This window comes from Aspergillus eucalypticola (genome assembly GCF_003184535.1).
Source record: "Aspergillus eucalypticola CBS 122712 chromosome Unknown BO83scaffold_9, whole genome shotgun sequence".
Classification (NCBI taxonomy): Eukaryota; Fungi; Ascomycota; class Eurotiomycetes; order Eurotiales; family Aspergillaceae; genus Aspergillus; species Aspergillus eucalypticola.
In genome coordinates, this window is record NW_020290283.1 from 475,196 (window position 1) to 488,027 (window position 12,832).

A 12,832-nucleotide genomic window follows, 5' to 3' on the forward strand; every position below is an offset into this window, starting at 1 on the left:
CATGCCAGCCAAAGCTGGAGATCATCTAGAAAAGAAGAATCATAGAATCCACAAAGAACTGTGTTCCTCATAAATACTATCCAATACCAGGCTAAAAAAGTCTAAATCATCAAAATCGATACCATGCCGATAGCTTCGTAGGAGTCATATAGACAAAGACACAAGTGACGCTACCATCTAACGCCCTAATTTTCCATGCTCACAAATTACTATATCCAATCTAGAACATTATTGCATGTTCTGAGCAGCGTGGACATGTGTCGCCAGATCCAGAAGACGATTCGAGTAACCCCACTCGTTATCGTACCATGCCATGATTTTGAAGAACTATAAACAAGTCAGCATGCCTCAGATCCATGAAGGCCACTGCGCCTACTCACCTGAGGATTCAGCTCCGAACATGCTGGTGCATCGATGATCGCACTATATGGGCTTCCGTTATAGTCAGCGCTTACGAGCTCCTCATCTGTAACCCTCAACACGCCAGCCATGCTGGACTTGGATGCGACGCGGAAGGTAGAAATGATTTCTGAGAGGGATGTGGGCTTTTCGGTGCTGATTGTAAGGTCGATCATTGAGACATTGGGCCTGTGTCCAGTTCAATTAGTAAGTGATGGTTATGAAGAGACCCCAGTGAAGCTTACGTCGGTACACGGATCGATACGCCCGTCACCTTGCCGCTTAGCTCGGGCAGCACTGAAGCAACGGCCTTTGAAGCGCCAGTAGTTGTCGGGATGATGTTGTTGAAGACACCACGACCTACAAACAGAGAAATCAGTTCCGGTCGATCAAACCTGTGTGGAATGGTTAACTCACCAAGCCGACGGTTCTTCTTGCTATACCCATCCAGAACCTGCTGAGACCGAGTAGCAGCATGAATAGTCGTCAAAAACCCCTGAGCGACACCAAAATTCTCATGAAGCACCTTCAACACCGGCGTAACGCAGTTCGTTGTGCAGCTGGCATTAGAAATGACCAGGTTCTCCTCAGTAGGACGGTACGAGTTGGAGTTAACGCCATAGACAAAGGTGGGCGAATCAGAGGGTGCAGAGATCAAGACTCGTTTTGCCTTTCCATAGGTGATGTGTTCTATAGCTTGGTGCGACTTTGTGAATTTGCCTGTACATTCGAGTACATAGTCGACACCCAGAGCATCCCATTGAAGCTTCTTCAGGTCGCGCTCAGAGGTCAAGGTAATGGGGTTGCCGTCTATGATAATGAGATTTTCGGATTTTATTTGGATAGATGTTCCATCGTCAAGGTCTCCCATGGAAGAGTCATATCGGATGAGGTAGATGAGGTCTTCGACTGTAATGCATGTGTGATTGATGGCTATGACCTGAATGTCTGAGCGGACGAGGGATGCGCGGAGGAGGTTGCGGCCTAGGAATGATGTTGAGTGCTTTGTGCTGTGATCTGAGGAGGTATAATAACATACCTATCCGACCAAAGCCGTTGATGCCTACTCTGCAGGCGAATGGTGAGGTGGAAATGCCAACTGGAGAGTCATTGGTGGAGGGAGCCATGATTATGTAGCTATGTAGTAATCGAGAATAGGCAAAAGAGTTATACCGAACTGAATATAATTATTTATCTAGTATAAACAAGGGTTTCCATCCCTTCACCTAGGGATCAACGTCATATATAATATGATACCAAATCGACTTCAAATCAGCCAGTATACGACACAGCCCGATTCTAGGAGCCGACAGACACTACGTCAGGAGGCATTGAATCGGCTTCCAACAAGTCCGACGGGACCGGGTAGGACACATGGCATCTATAATGATAACATACATCAACCGCCAGTGTGGACCTCGGATGTGACGGCTTATCGCGACCGGCAGCAAGCTGTATAGTCCGATCCGATTGGAGGACCCACACTTACTCCCGAATTTCGCAGAAAAGATCACCTCCGACGCGGCTGATGATGCCAAGCCCAGACATTCTTGAACGGTTGAACCAAGCCCCGGGAATTAAGTCGGGGTAAGAAACCTCCGAAGACCGGAATAGCCAACCCTGGTCTAGGGCTTAATAAACCGAGATGAATGAGGCTGCGGCATTTTGACCGGCAAGCCGCGGGGTGTCTATCTCCGGCATTTCTGTCAGCATCCTAATAGGTCCGTCATATTTCCCTATTCCCGTCCCACCTATCAGACCTTGCTTGCAGTACGCCATAGGTCTAATATTTGCTCGTGATTTTCAGCTGGTCTTTACTGCGGCTAGATGACAAGTATAGTGGTTACGATTCAGCTAGAAAACCCTTACGTAGGTGCGGCAAACACGGTAACCTTGAACTTGAACTGATTGTATCATCTAGAATATAATCCGTAAAACAGGTAAATTCGACTATGTCATAATTTTCGCCAACGTAACCCAGCAATAATATCATCAATCATGCATGTTCTCTCATCTCAACAGAGCAATCATCCTTCTCTTTGTTATAGGCGACCAGCTCTGCCGGAGTGATTTCTCCCTGGGGAAGATTACGCGCCATAGAGACAATTTGCCAAGGCGACGACGCATCCCGGAAGACATGGTTGATCAACTCCAAGTTCCGGTTCATCGTCTCTGGGTAGAAGAAGTACACCAAAACCGGGATGCACGCCGATAAGATTGCGTACATAATGTAATACCGGTAGCCGATGGTATCCAAAGCGACCGGAGTGACCATGACAACTACAAAGTTCCACATCCAGTGGTTGGCAGTGGAGATAGCAGACATGGCGACTCGAAGGCGCTGGGGCGCGACTTCTGTGCAGTACAGGAAATTACCGCCCAGGAAGCCAATGGGGTAGAAGAGATTAAACATGAAAATGAAAACCACCGATGCGATCGACGCCTGTCTGTTCTCAACTCCGAAGCTAGTGGTGATTGCCAATGCGGCCATACAGAATGCCATGCCACTTCCGCTGATCATGAATACCGCCCGGCGGCCCAGTCGATCAATGGCGAAAAAGGAGATGAAACAGCACACGAACTTCCACGTGAGTGCAGATGCTGCGAGGATCTTTGAGAGACTAGAGCTTAGGCCCAGGTTTTCTTCGAAGATAGTGGAGGCGTAGACCGAGATGAGGTTTCCACCACACATTTGCTGGAAAAATTGCAAGATGATGCAGAGACAGAAGCGATAGAACAAGCGCTCGTCATCATCCTTGGAGAACATCTCGCGGATCGCCCTTGTGGATTGAGAGGTATTCTCGAAAGACAGTTCAATACCAGAAATCTCCGACTTTATTGCTTCATCCTCGGGAGACATGCCCTTGTATGCGGCAAGACTAGCGGTTGCCTCTTCGGTACGGTTGACTCTCACTAACCAACGCGGGGACTCGGGGAGTAAGAAGACTGCGACCAAGATCACCAGTGATGGCAACAAGGAAAGCGACAGCGGTCCACGCCACTGACCGGTATTCTCATTGGGAAGTCGACTGAAGGCAAAGTCGATCCAATTGCACAGAGCATAACCGAGACACATAAAGATACCGTCGGCGATGACATGCTGACCGCGATGCTTGGCGGAAGAGCACTCAGATTGCCAAACAGGGACAGCAACACTGAATTGACCAGTACCGATACCCAGAATGATTCGGCCAACTGTAAATTGAATCAAAGAGTAGGCTGACACTTGTAGTAATTGACCGATGATGGTGAAGATAGACCCGATAAATATAGTCTTGCGACGCCCAAGACGATCCGAAATGACAGTACACGACAGCGCACCAATCAGCGCACCAATTTGGAAGGACGCAATGACAGCTCCCTTTCCAGTTGAATTCTTTGCCTCCAAAGCACCTGTTGTATTGATTGTGTCGATTTGAGGAAAGACCTTTACCCAAGATTGGAGGGTAGCAAGGGGGCCAGCCCCGGCCTGGTTGTAGCCGAAAATAATAAAAGCGGGAGCAACAATGAGGATAACCTGGGCCATGCGTAGAGCACTGCCAGTAAGGTGCAAAAGTTGTTGAGCCATTTTGAATGGGGTCTCAACCTAGAGTCATGAATGAGAAAGATGAGTAAACAAAAACAAACCTGATACTTGGGAAAATGACTGTGTTCCTTTATATAGGACGAACGAGGACTTTACCATCCCCGGACTGGTAAGAGGATGCCAACCCCGAGACATGCTGTCAATGACCTGGGGTCCTCGTAAATCTGGGGAAGCGCACAAGGATTTCCCCATGCATTGCGGGGAATACTTGGCGTTTGAATTAATGCGGCATTATGATTGGACCACATCACGACGATGGAGGAAGTGATAATCAGACCACACTCACCGGAGGTTGCTATGTCCGGCTACTTTCATAACGCAATTACATCAATGTGCAGAAAGACTTGCCATGCGTGCGCTGCTTTGTCGTAATAGGCTAAAAAATGCAAGAACTGATAAATATCGCATAATACTTGCATCTCCGAGATCGGAACAAAAAACCACAGAGGTTGATGATCATTTCCTGTCGGCACATCTCTTTCCCTATGTCTAGGATAGCCAGGGCGTATTAGTGTGTTCAACTTGGTAGCACTCTTAAGATATTCTACGAGCTGCATAAGGCGATCTGTGACTGGATTTCAGGCTCGGAGTTGTCCCCTCAGAGTTGAAAAGCGGGATTATACTTCTTATGCCAAGTACTCGCAACGTTTTCACCTTGTTCCATGATCTCCAATAATAGTGGTTAATATTCATTTACTATCTGTAGTTTATATTCGTAAGATTGCAATTCTATTTACAACAGAAGGCCCTCTTGAGCCAAGAGTACAGACATCCTAAAATTCTACTTAGAGCCCAGCTTCTTAATCTCGGCAACAACAGCATCGGTAACCTCCTTGGTGTTAGCCTTGCCACCCAAGTCACGAGTGAGCATGCCTTGCTCGCAAACATTTTCAACACAGGTCAGAAGCTTCTCGGAAGCCTCCTGCTCGCCCAGCCAAGCAAGCATTTCAGCCGCGGTCCAGAAGGTAGCAACGGGGTTCGAGATACCCATGCCAGTGATATCGAAAGCAGAGCCATGGATAGGCTCGAACATGCTAGGGTACTCGCGGGTAGGGTCGAGGTTGGAAGTAGGGGCAATACCGATAGATCCAGCCAGAGCAGCAGCCAGGTCAGATAAGATATCGGCGTGTAGGTTCGTTGCCACGATAGTATCAAGACTCTTGGGGTTCAGAACCATGCGGGTGGTCATAGCGTCGACCAGCATCTTATCAACAGTGACATCGGGGAAATCCTGAAAAGTTCGCATATTAGTGCTCGGATGATAGGAGGGGTGTTCAACAAGAGTGGCCTACCTTAGCCGTAATCTTAGCAACCTCATCCCACAGAACCATTCCGTTACGCTGGGCATTGCTCTTAGTAACAACAGTCAAGAGCTTGCGAGGCCGCTTCTGGGCGGTCTCGAAAGCGAAACGCATGATACGCTCCACAGCGTGACGGGTGAAGACGGAAACTTCGGTCGCCGACTCCCAAGGCTTGCCTGTGTGAGAACGACCACCCTGGCCCGCATACTCGCCTTCGCTGTTCTCGCGAATAATGACCCAGTCGAGATCCCCAATGTTGCAGTTGCGGAGGGGAGACTGGGTACCCCGGAATACTCGAGTGGGGCGAACATTGGCATATTGTTGGAAGGGCTGGCAGATAGCCAGACGAAGACCCCAGAGGGAGATGTGATCAGGGACATCTATACACGTGAGAATATTTCGTCTTCAGATGCCAGGGTACTCACCAGGGGCGCCAACAGCGCCGAAAAAGATAGCGTCGTGCTTCTTCAATTCGTCAAGACCTCCATCCGGTATGTATTTGCCGGTCTTTTTGTATGTCTCAGAACTCCAGTCATAGTGCTTGAAGTCAAGCTTGAAAGTCTGGAGGGTATCGGTCAAAGCATTCAAGGCGGTGATACCGGCCTCGATGACCTCGGGACCAATTCCATCCGCCGGGATAGAAGCAATGCTGTATGTTCTGCGAGTGACGGAGGGAGACATTGTGAATCAGGTGTGGCGGTGTGTGTAAACTTGAAGTGATTTGAGATAGTTGGAGGGGTAGCTGTAGTGTTTGCCCGGTTATAAGCAGTTTGGTGCCCAATGCGTGATCTGATTTTCTCTAGTTCAAAGTGGCAATCTGTTATGACGCTTAACTCTGTGGCCAATGAGGTATTTTGGTTCGGAGATGTTCAAGTCCGGTGGATGACCGGTTGAGAGAAATGAAGCGTCGGAGCTTTCCTTCTCCGGTAGATGGTCTCGACTCCAAGGCTCAGCGAGAAAAAATGACGGGAGACAGATTATGTAGTTGTAAATTCTCTCCAATCATGAGAATCTCGCATATTGCAAGTTTCGTAACGAGTAATCCGAACTAGATGGCAGCCTCTTGGGTGACTCGCATTGTCACGATGGGCTGACTAAGCCACGCTTCTATTGACAAAGTATACACATCCACAGGGCACTTGACCCTGACCCTGACCAACCCCTTATTATCTCAAAGGACGATAAAAGACAATCTCAAGATAAATTGGGCTGTTGAGTCAACCAGAGGATCTCTACTTTTTTTCGGTCATGTCTGGCGCTTTACATCTCATGAAGAGTGGGTAGGTCGGAGCAATAATGTTTTCTACAGCAAGCCATGCCCAGACATCATATAATGAATACCTGGAAGATGACTGGTCAAGTCAACCTAGTAAGCAATAATAAACATCTAATCTGCAGCTACTACAAGAAATTGGGGAGATCTTGCCAAGTCTATTAGGCTCTCATTATCTTGGCATACAACCATATGAACGGATAGCTTAAATAGTAACTTTTTCCAAACTGATTGAGAGATGCTATTTACTTCTGCCATTTGACGGACTCCAGTTCCTATATATTGCGAATGAATCAATTACTACCAGGTTTTATTTAACCACGAAGCTCGTTTCCCGGTGTAAATTTCAGGCCACATAATGACTTCATCCGACCTTCTTCCAAGTTTCGAGAGCCCCCATTCAATGCCGAAACGCATATGCGGTATCTTTTTTTACCATATGTCTAACTGCCACCAGTTCTATAGCATGGTATACTTTCAGGGAAGAGATATAAATCAAGGGATGACTGGAGCACAGCTCTATCAAGGGAAAAGCTAACAAGAGTAACAGTGTATGCGAGCAAACGCGGTACCGAGAGCGTATTTCCTTGGAAAAAGATCGGTCGGAACGAGTGTATATCATATTTGACCTCATACCGGAAAGTCGGCATTTCGTCTTATGTGTATCCATGGGGCCCCAGACCCCCTAGGCTCCACTGCCTTCTCCATCCGGAGGTCAGGAAACCTGGCCTGGCCGTTGCCTCACCTCCCTTTTTTGCGGCCATTTTTCCCTACAGACTTTTCATTTCGTTATTCATTTTCTTCTACTGTCATTTTGTTTGAGAAATTACGTTGCTTTTGTCTTTATGGGATGTCTGCTCAAGATAGAATCATGCTTTCAATGACCTTTGTCGACAGAATTTGTCGGGTCTCCTGGGGATGGTTCTCAGTCTCGATGAGCACTGGGAGCATTGGTACTTTGCTTTACAACACTCCTCACAAGTTTTCTGGCCTTATGGTTATTGGAAAGATATTTTTCATTCTTGATATTGTCACTTATTTGGCCATTTGGGCTTCTCTCATCACGCGATTCACACGAAACCGACACGCCTTCAGAAATACATTCAACGACCCGGAAGAAGCCTATCTCATTCCTACAGCTGCTTTGGGCTTCGCTACTATACTTTTCGGAATAGAATGTTATGGCGTTCCTGCCTGTGGAGGTTGGCTGAAATATGTTCAGCTGATCCTATTCTGGGTCTATACAGCCGTGGCAATTTCTCTGGCAGTTGGCCTTAACTGGCATCTTTATCAGACCCGTATGGCTTCTCGCCAACCTTTCTGGCTTGTGCGCCTCCTTCCGTCCTTTCCGGCCATGCTCGGCGGTACCACTGCCTCACTACTCGCCGGCGCCCAGCCTAATCACTTTGCCATCCCTATTCTTATTGCTGGAACGTGCTTGCAGGGTTTTGGCTTCTTGATTTCTCTATTCATACTAGGTGAATACTTCTACGGCCTTCACCACCATGGCCTACCGCCCATGCGCCGCAGACCTCAGATGTTCATTGCTATTGGACCACCGGCGTTTACTGCAGTCGCGCTAATGGGCATGGCCGAGGTTGCAACAGAAAAGTTCCCTGCTCATTATATCCCTTTGGCCTCGCACGTCAACACCGCAGAAGTTCTACTCATCGTTGCGGTATTCTTGTCGATTTTCATGTGGATCTTCTCTTTCTTTCTCTGGATGCTTGGGTGGCTTAGCATCCTGGCTGCCCACCATGAATGGAAGTTTGATATCACTTGGTGGGCAACTGTGTTCCCCAATACTGGGTTTGCTTTGGCAACTATCAAAATTGGAGATTTGGTTGCTTCGAAGCCTATCCAGTGGGTTGGCAGTGCAGCAACCATTATTCAAGTCGCTCTATGGCTAGGCTGCTTTTGTCTCCATTTATGGGCGTATTTTACCCGCCGGACGTTGTGGCCAGGCATGGATGAGGGATTTGAAGCAGAGGGACATATTGGTGCAGGACTAGATATGGAAGGAGAGGTTGTGTCGTCTAAACATTCAGTGGCATCATAGATAATTAGCGTGTATATAAGTCTTATAGATTTGAGATCCATTGCTGCAGCTTTGCCAATGTACCGCCTCTACTTTTGGACTAGAAATCATCTCGGGTTGTGGGTTTGTGCGTCGCGCTTCCTAACTTTAGAGTGCGTTTGATCTCCACCCATCCCGAGTAGAGGCTTGGCCCCCTTGGCGAAGTCTAAATTTGAGAGATGTTGAAGGAATCCGCTGATGCGGCTGGACTCTTTCAACATCAGGACCCTATCGTTAGATTATCGCGATCGACATTTTTTGGGTGTATCATGTCATGAGCGCACTTCTGAACGTCGATTTATGGCGGTGGATAACTCTGACAAAAGCTTTTATTCTTATTTGATTTGCTATTAGAAGTATATGCTAGGCTTGCTTTTAGACAATTTGTCCGCCATCGTGGAATGCTCGTCTTCTTTCCCACTATTACCCGTCCCCGTGGCGGTACTAAAGTCAGGAAATGGATTAACTATGGTCTCTGCTGGACCCGGAACTGGATCCCTTGAGTATACCGGAGAAGAAACCATCCCGGGGGGTCGAAGATAGATATTATAGGGACTGCCTATGTTGACATCTTCTCCTGGGTGCCACGCAAAACTAGCCGGCCCCGACGCTTCTAATTCACCTCGAGGGCTATGACTGTGCACGGTCGTAGCCGCAGGCGAAGTTGAAATGACATGGGTAGCTGGGGACTGGTCCACGAGCGGTACCTCTTGCGACTGGTTCAGGGTAAATTGATCGCTCACGGATGCCTTCCAGTGGTATATGTCGGACCAATCTCGAAGTGGGAGGCGCGACCATTCGTCCATTCGTGCAGCTTTAGATTTTTGTAGCGACTCCGGCTTCGTAGTGGCTTGGACCAAAGTAGTTGTTGGACCCATTGAGCTCAATGTCATGAGAGCACCATAAAGGGCCGACTCAGTCTCTGCAAGTCGTTGCTCCAATTGATTTAGATATCCGAGAGGCAAGCCTCTGTTTAAATGAATATTCATTAGCTGTGGAGTGCGGGCCGATCGTACGGAATGTTCGTACCTCTTGCCGCTTTCAGGATATCTGCATTTTGATGATTCGTTGGAGCATTGAGAGCAATACGGGCTGCAGGGGTAGGTTAGTGACCAGAAAGCTCCGATGAAGGGGAGAATTCATGGTTGGAGGTTCATCATACAGTCTGCGATCGCACTATGCGGGGGTTAGCGCTGCAGAAACAATAGTTCGACGAAATACTAACTCACCTTGCATTTCCGCTGCCTGCACACCTCACAGGAGATAGGACTTAGAACATCATCATCTTCTAGTAATCGTCAAATTGCATGACCGTAGACGTGAAGGCGCTATACGTACCTGGCATGTCGGCACTGGATGCCCGTTTAGATCGTTGCCGTCCCATTTCTCACCGCCTGTTGTCCAACCAACTTGATATGAAAATTAGAATATCTCCGGGGAACTAGTTATCAAGTGCAGTGAGTCAGCCAAGTGTCTTTTGCCGCCGATCGGACTGATTTTGATGTATCTGCGGGAGCCAACGCATCATCCGGAGAAAGAAATCTCCGACGGTACTCTCTATGGTGAATTAAGGTTCGAGTTCCCAAATGTTGATATGACGTTGTGCCTGTAATTGCCCACTTTCGAGACTGCTCGATTGCCGAGCGAGGAAACGTATGAGGCTTAAGTGTTGGTTCCCATTTTGCTATCTAGACTACGACTAGAAGGTGCGAAAGGGCTTAGCAGGTCGTGATGGTGGCACAGATTAATGAGTCACGTGACACTAACCCACAACCAGCAGGTCAACTGGACTGTATGGGACATAAAATACATCTTGTCTGGCAAATAGAGAAAATATTGATTTATTGCATATTTATTGAGAAGTTTCATGCAAGCAGAGTATGCTGCCTAGGGCAGTACCGGGCACGCGACTTGGTGGTCAAGTGCACCAGCAATGACTAAGCAACTTTAAGCACTGCCCGCAACAACTCGATAACTTCATGCCTCGGTTTCCTAGCGTGCCACTTCAAATACTGCGAATAACACTCAGTTTCGTGGAAATGTGACGACAGACAACCACTGAAATGGTGTCTCCCTCTTCATTTGACTCCCGCCTGGAGGAGAATGAAACCGACTGGCATGCTGCTCCTCGTGCTGCCAAAAGACGGAAGCGAGCCTCCAGCGCAGGTGTATCACGACCTTCGCCCCGCGAGATCGGGGTGATGAGAGAATCCCAAAACGATGGACCAGCCACTTTTCTCGGAAGCTCTAGTGGTATTCATTTTGTTCGTCAGGTTTACAACGCCTTTGCTCGTCGATCCGCCGAGTTGCAGCGAGCTCGGAATCGAACATCGGTGCCAGGAGAAGATGATCGATTGCAGCGAAACTCCGGCGACTTCAACTCTTACAGTACAGATGAGCTGTGGTCGAAGGGGGAGCTGAACTGTGAATTAGATCCCTCATTCTCATTTGATGATTTGGCCAGTTGGACTCGCCGCTATTTTGAGGACTGGCACCCCATCTTTCCCTTTCTTCATGCACCAACGGTTCTCAAGTCGATGGAAACTCTCGCGAAACAGGGCATTTCAGCCGTCAGCCGACTAGACATGATTATCATTCGCTCCCTTGTTTCGATATCTCTTGCCGATAACCGACAGACAGATGGCTCGGGTGCAAACACCGAACCAGTACCGGCCACTCTGGTATTCCAATCTGTACGTCACATCATAGAAGATATACAGAGTTTGCTTATGGAGCCCACCACAGTACCACTCCTGCAAGCGACATTCTGTGCCCAGCTTACCCTGACATCTTTGTTACGTCTCAACGCTGCTTCTCGAGTCGGTGGTGTCATCACGCGAACTGCATATCACCTAGGATTGCATCGATGTCCAGCTCGCTTCTCATGCTTCGGTAGCCATGAAAAAGATATTAGATATCGATTATTCTGGTCCATATACACTTTGGAACGATATCTATCACAGGCTCTCGGTATCCCGCTTAGCATCCGAGATGACGACATTGATGTTTGCTATCCGGGCGAAGAAAGGCACTCAACCACTCCTTTAACCTCACATGGCCACACCAATAGTCGACTGCGATTACTTTGCCACCTTGCTAAATTCGCTCGGGTACGCGGCTTGATAATTGAGCTTCGCAACAAGTCTGTCCTGCATAGTCATGCCAGTCCTGTCGAGGCGTCGTATGTTAACGGCGAGCTTTCACAGTGGTGGAATGAAGTATACGACGATGTCTATCCTACGGAGGACGATGAAGATACAGAGACAAGAGAAGATTCACCACTAGCCTCATATCATCGATTGCTTCTCATTGTCCTACGACACGAGGCTATTATTTCCATGAACCGACCATTGCTTACCGCTGAGAAGCCCAACCAGGACCAGGATTACAAAAATGCATTACAAACGTGTATTGAGTCTTCGCGATCTGCGCTTGCAGCCTTAAAGAAATACATGTCTTCTCCATCTCAAGCACCAATGACCTGGCCTTCCTTTACATGGACAACATGGATGGCTTGTCTCATCTTGATGTACGCGTCGTGGGAAGGTGAGCTACCGATCAATACCGCATTGAAATACGGTCGGATGGGGACTTCTGTCCTCCGGAATCTTGCTTTGCGTGGAAGTAGCTGGCCTGAAACATGCATCGAGGGTATTAAGAGCATGGTATCTGCCTTATCAATGAACCAGTCCAGTCGGGAGCATGAAAACGCTGCAGGGATTTTGACCGATGGAAACGCCTCACAGCTCGGTCACTCAGATACCAGAGGGACAATGAGACGGGCGCCCCGGCACAGAAGTCATCCGTCTGCTTCGATGGGCATGAACTCCGCCTTTCCAAATATCCACAGTACTGGGCCTACAGTGTCCCATGGTCGGTCGCCTTCTATGAGCCCACAACAATTTGAACCATCGACAGACTCTGCCCCTCAGGGGGTTAACCCAACCGAACACTGCGACTCGTCCAACATCATTCGCAATGCCAGTGTTATAATTGACATAAACTCGAGCGACGGCTCCCACGCACAAACATCCGCCGGTCTGATATTCGGCAACATGGCGAACAGCAACGCCGTACTCAACCATGGAATTGGACAGGATCCGCTTTCCTTCCCCGATCCATCTTACCTTTTCATGAACGATCTATGGAGCGTGGCAGATGGCCCTTGGATAATTCACGAAAACATGTTGTAAATG

At 48.3% G+C, this 12,832-nt stretch overlaps 6 protein-coding genes across 6 annotated transcripts; 2 read left to right on the plus strand and 4 right to left on the minus strand.

The window, feature by feature from the left end:
- Positions 1-228: 228 nt before the first annotated feature.
- On the minus strand, positions 229-1,582 carry BO83DRAFT_407420 (type I glyceraldehyde-3-phosphate dehydrogenase; the record flags this gene model as incomplete). Its single annotated transcript, XM_025533960.1, has 5 exons — positions 1,439-1,582; positions 817-1,383; positions 645-759; positions 381-588; positions 229-327 (listed from the first exon to the last, which is right to left on the minus strand). The coding sequence occupies exons 1-5, from the start codon at positions 1,524-1,526 to the stop codon at positions 229-231; spliced, it is 1,077 nt and encodes a 358-aa protein (XP_025389258.1). The 5' UTR covers positions 1,527-1,582.
- An 813-nt stretch (positions 1,583-2,395) lies between these two features.
- BO83DRAFT_463412 (sugar porter family MFS transporter) lies at positions 2,396-3,967 on the minus strand (the record flags this gene model as incomplete). Its single annotated transcript, XM_025537346.1, has 1 exon — positions 2,396-3,967. One exon carries the CDS (start codon positions 3,965-3,967, stop codon positions 2,396-2,398), a length of 1,572 nt encoding a protein of 523 aa, XP_025389259.1.
- Positions 3,968-4,766: 799 nt separating this feature from the next.
- BO83DRAFT_463413 (putative tartrate dehydrogenase) lies at positions 4,767-5,967 on the minus strand (the record flags this gene model as incomplete). Its single annotated transcript, XM_025537347.1, has 3 exons — positions 4,767-5,216; positions 5,278-5,666; positions 5,712-5,967. The coding sequence occupies 3 exons, from the start codon at positions 5,965-5,967 to the stop codon at positions 4,767-4,769; spliced, it is 1,095 nt and encodes a 364-aa protein (XP_025389260.1).
- Positions 5,968-7,217: 1,250 nt separating this feature from the next.
- BO83DRAFT_463414 (tellurite-resistance/dicarboxylate transporter family protein) lies at positions 7,218-8,618 on the plus strand (the record flags this gene model as incomplete). The annotated part of the gene is made up of 2 exons (XM_025537348.1): positions 7,218-7,273; positions 7,457-8,618. 2 exons carry the CDS (start codon positions 7,218-7,220, stop codon positions 8,616-8,618), a joined length of 1,218 nt encoding a protein of 405 aa, XP_025389261.1.
- A 368-nt stretch (positions 8,619-8,986) lies between these two features.
- BO83DRAFT_416338 (Zn(II)2Cys6 transcription factor domain-containing protein) lies at positions 8,987-10,074 on the minus strand (the record flags this gene model as incomplete). The annotated part of the gene is made up of 5 exons (XM_025534692.1): positions 9,975-10,074; positions 9,866-9,924; positions 9,799-9,812; positions 9,666-9,728; positions 8,987-9,605 (listed from the first exon to the last, which is right to left on the minus strand). Exons 1-5 carry the CDS (start codon positions 10,018-10,020, stop codon positions 8,987-8,989), a joined length of 801 nt encoding a protein of 266 aa, XP_025389262.1. The 5' UTR covers positions 10,021-10,074.
- Positions 10,075-10,671: 597 nt separating this feature from the next.
- BO83DRAFT_358672 (CeGAL family transcription factor) lies at positions 10,672-12,829 on the plus strand (the record flags this gene model as incomplete). The annotated part of the gene is made up of 1 exon (XM_025529318.1): positions 10,672-12,829. Exon 1 carries the CDS (start codon positions 10,700-10,702, stop codon positions 12,827-12,829), a length of 2,130 nt encoding a protein of 709 aa, XP_025389263.1. The 5' UTR covers positions 10,672-10,699.
- Positions 12,830-12,832: the final 3 nt, after the last annotated feature.